Genomic DNA, 7,706 nt, shown 5'->3' with positions numbered 1-7,706 from the left:
GAGACACGACGCGGGGACAGAGAAAGGAGAGACAAGTAGGGAAGGACAGAGACGACAGAGGAAGGACAGAGACAGACGAGCGGAGAGAGAAAGGAAGACCCCAAGCCAGATCCGACGGGACCAGGGAGTAAGTGGGGTGGGGTGGGGGGGCTTTGGAGGCCGCCGCGGGACAGAATAGGATCTAGTCCAGCCAGATACAAGAAATGGGCCCCTCGCCCCTGCCCCGGGTCCCGGGCTGGGGGAGGGGGCTCGTGTCTCAGTGCTGCAGTGTGGGGGGGCCTGCCCCTCCCCGCGCTTCGCTGTGTAAGGCACCGGCTCCAGCGAGGTCCGCGAGCGCGCGGGGGGAGGGGCAGGAGGGGCGGGGCCTGAAGGGGAGGCCGGGCCCGCCCCCAGCCCCTGGCGCGGGGGCGTGGCCTCCAGCGCGGTCGGAGGCCGCCCCGCCCCTGGCGGAGGAGAAGCCGGGTCTCCCCTCCACTCCGACGGCCCGGCGCTGCGCGTTCTCCCCGAGTCCCGCCCCGGCGTCCGGGCGGCTGGGCGTTGGTTCTCGGCCCCAGGCGTCCCGGCGCCCGCCCGCCGCTCACACGGTACTCTCCAGCATCCACTCGGTGCTGGTAAAGGCCAGGCGTGCCCTGGCGGAGCCCAGCCCCAGGTCTCCATCCTCCCCGGCCGCGCCCCCTCCGGCCCCGTCCAGGTGCGGCGTGGACCGGTGGCGCTTTGTCCGCCGGGCGCGGCGCGGGTAACTGTGGCTCTGAAAGAGCGCCCCGTAGTCCCCGTCGAAGGAATAACGCTGCTGTGGCCTTGGCCGAGCCGGGGCGCCCCCAGGAACCAGAGCTAGAGTCGGGGGCGCTGAAGCTGGCGGCCCCAGGGCCCCTGAACGGCTCCTCCGAGGGCCTGCCGCGGCCCGACATTCCTCCCCAGAAGTTTCCTCGGAGGGCAGCAGGCACAGAGAGGTGGCCGAGCCGCCCAGCGAGCGTCCTAGGACCGCCTCCGGCTCCGCAGAAGCCGCCTCCACCGCGGAAACCTTAGCCTCAACGGCGACGGCTGGGGTGGCCACCTCGCGCAGCGCCTCGTAGCGGTCCTGCGCAGGCGGCGGTGGGGCCTGCTGCGCGCCTGCGCCGTTGGTCTGCGAGCACACGTGGCTGACCCGTGGGGGCGACCTGGAGGTGCCTTTGACCCGGCGGCCATCCCCATCACCATACACCTTGTAGCGAATCATGAGCAGAACGATGAAAACGAGGACCGAGGCGACGATGACACCCCCGATGGCGATGATCATGGTGCCGCCCAAGAAATGGGCCCTCAGCGGGCGGCAAGGTGCAGGATCCCCAGCCGTAGTGAACTGCACGCAGCCCACCACTCTCGTGGCTGGCAGAGCCGTGGCCCCGTCGTCGTAGACTGCCAGCACGCACAAGTCGTAGGCGCGACCTGCCGCCAGATCATTCACCAAGAAGGTCTGACTGGTGGACGGGATCATCCTGCAGGAGGGGGCATGATCAGGGCGGAGTTAGCCCTAGTCTTGAACCGCATCCTTTCACTTTATTCCCCACCCCTGGTGAACAGTGGGGACTGAACCATACTGCCTGTGTCTCACCCCCAACTCAGGCAGCAGCAGCCATCCTGCATCAGCCTATATACCCAGGCTTACGCGACCACGGCTACCACCCTCTCATCTGCATGCCTCAGACACACCTGGCTCTCTGAGATGCTATCAGCCATTCGACTACATCCTGGCTCCCACATGGGAAGAGCGCTTCATCTTACATCCCCTGCTCTCATGGGACATGCTCCCTCAGAGCGTCTCACTCCTACCAAGTCAACTACCATTCAAACTCCCTCATCTGCATATATCTAGCATATATGGGACTGGTGCTACGGGCCACACCCCCTTATCTATATGCCCCACCCCCACATCAGTGGATACCCAGTTCAACAACTCAGAAACCCTTATTCCCACTGGTTCCTCTTTTATACATATTCCTGCCTTTCAGGGGAAACCATGATGCAGGTCACACTCCCTCATCTGTATGCCCCACCCCCACATCAGTGGATACCCAGTTCAACAACTCAGAAACCCTTATTCCCACTAGTTCCTCTTTTATACATATTCCTGCCTTTCAGGGGAAACCATGATGCAGGTCACACTCCCTCATCTGTATGCCCCACCTTTGGGTAAAACATAGCTTCTGGGTAAAACATTTACTTCTGGCACAATTTCCAAGCGCTCAAGTAGACATTCCAGCTCATTAAGGGGCCACTGCTACAAGCTACTCTGCTTCTGACTGAAATGTGGCTTCCAAGCCACACCCCACAAGGTCAACTAGGGATGCTTCCCTCCCGTGCCTCGGACCACGTGCACCCTTTGCATGCCCTGCTCTTTGTCCAGGTAGTAGAGGCAGCCACCCCTTATGTGCATGCCTAACTCCGCCACCAGAAGTCACCATATCATGCTTCCAAACATTCATCTTTAATTGGGTCAAATGTAGCCAAGCTCACATGCTCCTTTCCTGCAACAGGTCCCTCCCCTCAAAAGAGGAGGAATATAGAGAAGTGGCTAAAAGCCAACCAAACCTGGGAGCCAGACTGCCTGGTTTTGATATCTCCTCTGCCCCTTACCAGCTGTCACCTCAGGTAAGTTTCTTAACCTCTGGGCACCATTTTCCCTACCAGAAATAATAGGAAACGCCACATCATAGAGATGGTGTGGGGAGTGAATGAGTTCACACATCCAAAGTCTGGCTCTTAATAACACCATTAGCTTAATGTCCCACCTAAAGTGGCCAGAAACCCTTGCTGGGGTTCCCACTCTACCTCGAGTTGCACTCCTCCTTGGCTGTAAGACTCTCCCCTCTGGAGGACATTCCTCTAGGCCTTGATCCCCTTCTATTGAGCACATCCCTTCCACCCTGTTGGCCGCATCCAGCCTCAGCTAACCCAGGACTGCCAGTCCACACCAATTTGCACACCCAACACCCAGCCTCACAAGCTCTTCTTTCCTGCAAGGCCTGAGTGGCTCACCAGGGACTGGAACCACACCTTCCTCTACCTGGGACCACGTGAAACAGCTGCAACACTGCTGAAAGGCCCTGCCCATCTCCAGGCCCTCTTCCCCTCCAGCAGGGCCATCTTCTGGTCCTGAAGCCCCACCCCCAGTCATCCTGCCTCCCAGGGCCCACCACCATGAGCCACCTTCCCACCCAAAGACTTCAAGTATGGCCACACCCCCAAAAGGGCCATCTCTCCCACTTTTTGCAGACCACTGCCAGCTCAGCCAACACCCTTGGCCTCTGGCTTTAAGTCTCCCTTGTCCCTCCTCATCTCCTGTCTTTGAGCCTTGGATTCCTCTTGCTTCTTCCCCTAAATAACCAGTTGCTAGGGGCTCCCCCCTTTTCAAGGACAGAGGCGGGCTCCTTAAGGAAGCTTGGGCCCATGTGTCTCTAATTGGCTGCAAGACCAGAGCAAGCAGCTGAGCAGGCTTCTGGTTGGATGTCACCTCCGCCCATGGCGGCAGCGAGGAAGTTAACCCCTGCAGTGCCACAGTGCAGGTATCTGCAATGGAGTTCCTGAATGAAGAACAGGAACTGAGGCCCTAAGAAGAAGGGAAAAGTCCCCAGCTGAGGACAGGGGACCATCAACATCAGTATATATTCAAGGTTTGGGGCCTTGAACCTTCCCCCATCCTGCCAGATGGTAGCCATGGGTCAAAAAGAAGCAAAGAAACAGGTGGAGACTCACAAAAACTGAGTCATTTACAGAAATGTATTATCCACCTCCCCTCCACCCTGCCTGGCAAACAGTAGGTGTTCAGTAAGTGTGTGTGTGCATAAAAAGGACAGCTCTGCTATTCCTGTGTGACCAAGGGCACGTGCCTTTCTCCACTGAGCCTCAGTTTCTCTGTTATAAAATGAGGAGAGGGCAGGGTGGGCATGGCAGAGCACTTGCCTAACATGCAGGCCACCTGGCATCACAATCCCCAGCACCACAAAAAAAATCAGCAAATCAAATCAAATCAGCAGGGGGATGCTGCCTGCTTTGCAACAGAGCTGGGAGTCAGCTGCCAGCTCTGGAGGTGTCTTATGAAGCTCTTTGTCTCATTCATTATCTACTCTTGGGACACTGGGCCAGTCTACCTCAGTGGGCCCTGGGACCAGCACAGGGTCTGACACACAGTAGGCATTTACTCAGTGTTTGGTGACCAGAATTAAGAAGACAAAAATGAGGAAAACAGACAAGGGAAAAGAGAGGCATGTATGCATGCAGCCAGCAGTGGGAACGGGCCTGCTCCATGCCAAGACAGTGGCCCAGGGAGCCAGGCGAGGATGGGGAGCAAAAGCCAGGCCTTTCTGAGAAGGTTTCCGCATTCCCAACAGCCGGGGCTACCCACAGTAGGGAATGGCTCTGGCCACTTTGGCATCTACAAGTACAGTTAAGCGCGAGGCAGGCACTCAGCAGCCCCTCTGCAGTGTGCACGAGGGAGAAGCATCTGTGAAGCCAACGGCTGTTCATGAAGTGCCCACTGTGTGCCCATCTGTAGCCAAGAGTCATACTGAAAACTACCATGATGGAGAGACACTGCGGGGCCATGACAGGGATTTGTGGTGCATGTAGGGCCCTGAAGGCAAGGACTGGATCTCTTGGTCTCCTTGGGTCCCCAGCACCCAGGTCAGGGCCTAGCAAAGAGCAAAGTCTAAGTACTTTCATGAGGAGAGAGAGAAGGTAGAGCAGATGGAGAGATGCAAGCAGGGAAGTAGGAGACAATGGGAGGAAGTAACTCCTTTGTCTGTCCACGCCATCACACCAGGACAGTGACTTCCAACCCACGGGAGGGTGGAAATAACTTATATTTTTGTCATGCATTTTGTTTTCTAGGCTGGGGTTGTAGCTCAGTGGTAGAGCGTTGCCTAGAATGTGTAAGGCACTGGGTTCAATTCTCAGCACCACATATAAATAAATAGAATAAAAGTCCATTTTTTCTGTATGATGTACCCAATGTGTTGGTATAGTACTTATAATTCTATAATTCTGTTTACAATTTATGAATAGGAATCTAAATATATATATTTATATGTGTGTGTGTGTGTGTGTGTTTGGGGCTCCCAAATGTGTAACTGATGAGGTGCACAAATCAGACACCTTTGGTGAGCAGTGACATTGATCATGCATCAGGTGACAGAGGGATCACAGTGAGCTCCTTCACTCTTATGACTCCAGTGCCCAGCCCTAGTCTTGCTCATGTAGGTGCTCAACAAATATTTGCTAAATGAAAAGAAAACAAAGACAGGAGGAAGGAGAGTAGAGAGAGGAGACGGGGACTGAGATCACCCTGCAAGGCCATCCAGAACCCCAGCTAAGCAAGAAGCCAAGGGAATCGGCTGGTGGGAGGAAGGGACCCTGGGCTGGGAGGAGATGGGGGTCGCAGCATCCATACCCACCTGTAGACGAGGGAGTCATCCACAGAGCTGTTGTACTGGACCTGGTACATGCGGATGCCAGGCACGGGCCTCTGGGCGGGCCAGCGGATGAGCACGGAGCTTGAGGTGAGTTCGGCTGCCACAAGCCGTCGCTCAGCAGCTGAATCGTTGGCACCAGGTCGGCCAGGGGTGGCGATGTCAGAGGAGCCAGGCTCGGTGAGAGGCGGCGGGGCGGCGGGCGGGGGCGCCATGAGCGGCAGAGGTACCACGCACACCTCCACAGGCGCGGTGGCTTCCCCCGCAGCATTGGAAGCGATGCAAGTGAAGGTGCCACTGTCCCTCAAGGTGGTGATGGTCACATCCAGCGTCCCGTCCCCACGGACCCGGGTCCGGCTGGAGTTCCCCAGCAGACGCCCATCTGGCGCCACCCAGTGCACCACAGGCTCAGGGTCCCCCACAGCCCGGCAGCGCAAGCTGACAGCCTGGCCCTCCACCACCAGAGCGCGGCCCCCCGCCTGCCGCGTGATCAGCGGAGGTTCACACAGAAACTCCTCCTCTGGGATGGACCAGAAGTAGCGGTCGGTGAGGTGCTCGGGGGTGGCGCAGGTCTCCAGGTCGTCCTCCCGGGTCAACCGCCGCAGCCAGAGCAGCTCGCAGTTGCAGTGGAGCGGGTTCCCGCCGAAGCTGACCGTCAGCGGCGTGGGGGGCTTGGGACCGCTGCCTTGGGACCTTAGGAAGAGCCCATCAGGGGGAAGTTTATGGAGGCGATTAGAGGTCATGTCCAGGCGCACCAGTTTATGCAGCTGCACAAAGGTCCCCTCGGCGATGTGGTCGATGAGATTGTGGTCCAGGGTGAGGGTGTTCAGGTTCACCATCTGGCCCACCGCCTCCCAGGGCAAGGCCTCCAGGTTGTTGTAGGACAGATCCAGGTCCTCCACCGTGGACAGGAAGGCGTCGAAGGCAGCCGACTCCACCCTGCGGATCTGGTTGTTGCCAAGGATCAGGTGGCGGAGGTTGCCCAGGCCCCGCAGCTGGTCGCCGCGCACCTCCGCCAGGCGATTGCTGTCCAGGTGCAGGGCGCGGAGGGCACGGAGGTCGGCAAAGGCGCCGGCCGCCACCTGGCCGATGGTGTTCCGGGAGAGGGTGAGGTGCACCAGGCTGGTCATGTTGGCGAAGTCTCGGCGGCGGACAGCGGCAATGAAGTTATCGGTGAGCCGCAGCTCCACCACGCGACGGTCGATGGCGGGTGGCACGAAGAGCAAGCCCGTCTTGGCGCACAGCATGGTCAGTGTGGGCGCCACGTTCTGACAGATGCAGCGGCCAGGGCAGGGCTGGCCTCGAGATGCCCCCGCCCAGAGCAGCAGCAGAAAGGACAGGGCAGCAGGTGGCGGCGAGAGGAGCGCCGAGGAAAAGGGACCTGGAGCCATGGCGCAATGAAAAAGCGGGAGGTGCGGGAGGTGAGACCTGCAGGGAAAGATACGGTTACCCACGCTCAGGGCTCCTGGGACGTCCTGCTAAGAGTCAGGCCCGGTTTCCTCCCCGCCAAATCACTGTATTCTATAGGACAGCGACAGGACTCACCATCGGCCGGCATGCATTTCCTATTAACAAATTACAATATTTCATGCTGGTCGGCAAATTCCCACTGCTCCTCCCTTGAGTGTCCCACCCGACCCCTGTCCCTCCTCTAGGTGCTCCCAGACCTTTTACGACCTCCTGATCAGACACCTGGCCCAGCCTGGTACCTTCCATACCCAACAAATATTTTGAAATAACTATTGACTGTAGTTTAAGGCCAGGAATATCAAAGCCGGACTCTCTGAGCTCAAATCCCTGCTGTAATACTTACTAGCTGTATGACCTCGGGCAAGTGTCTGAACCTTTCTGAATCTCGGTTTCTTCATCTGTAAAATGGAGATAGAAATAAGTCTTATTTTTTTGAGTATCATTTGGGTTAACAAATAGGGCAGACTTAGAACAGTGCTTGGCATGTAAAGTGGGATCAATACATGCTAGCAGTGACCGCCATCATCATCATTGAGTGCTTAATGTGTACCAGGCACAGAACTGTGCACTATTATTAAAAGCAAGTATAATAAAATCAAACAGATTCAAGTGCAAATCCTGGTTTCCCCTGTGGCTAGCTCTATGACCCCACACCAGTGACTCCCCTATTTCCCCACTGTAATTTCTTGATGCATAAATGATGGTCACCACGCATAGGAATGACTGAACACAAAGCCTGACATACAGTAAACACTCAATAAACATTAAGGTCTCCCCCACACACACACACTT

At 57.2% G+C, this 7,706-nt stretch overlaps 1 protein-coding gene across 1 annotated transcript; it reads right to left on the bottom strand.

Moving 5' to 3' along the window:
* Positions 1–507: 507 nt before the first annotated feature.
* Positions 508–6,835, bottom strand: Lrfn1 (leucine rich repeat and fibronectin type III domain containing 1). The gene is made up of 2 exons (XM_026411590.2): positions 5,430–6,835; positions 508–1,475 (listed from the first exon to the last, which is right to left on the bottom strand). The coding sequence occupies exons 1-2, from the start codon at positions 6,833–6,835 to the stop codon at positions 578–580; spliced, it is 2,304 nt and encodes a 767-aa protein (XP_026267375.1). The 3' UTR covers positions 508–577.
* Between the last annotated feature and the right edge of the window lie 871 nt (positions 6,836–7,706).

Source organism: Urocitellus parryii, chromosome 15, assembly GCF_045843805.1.
Source record: "Urocitellus parryii isolate mUroPar1 chromosome 15, mUroPar1.hap1, whole genome shotgun sequence".
Lineage (NCBI taxonomy): Eukaryota > Metazoa > Chordata > Mammalia > Rodentia > Sciuridae > Urocitellus > Urocitellus parryii.
This window is presented reverse-complemented; position numbering and strand designations above follow the sequence as displayed.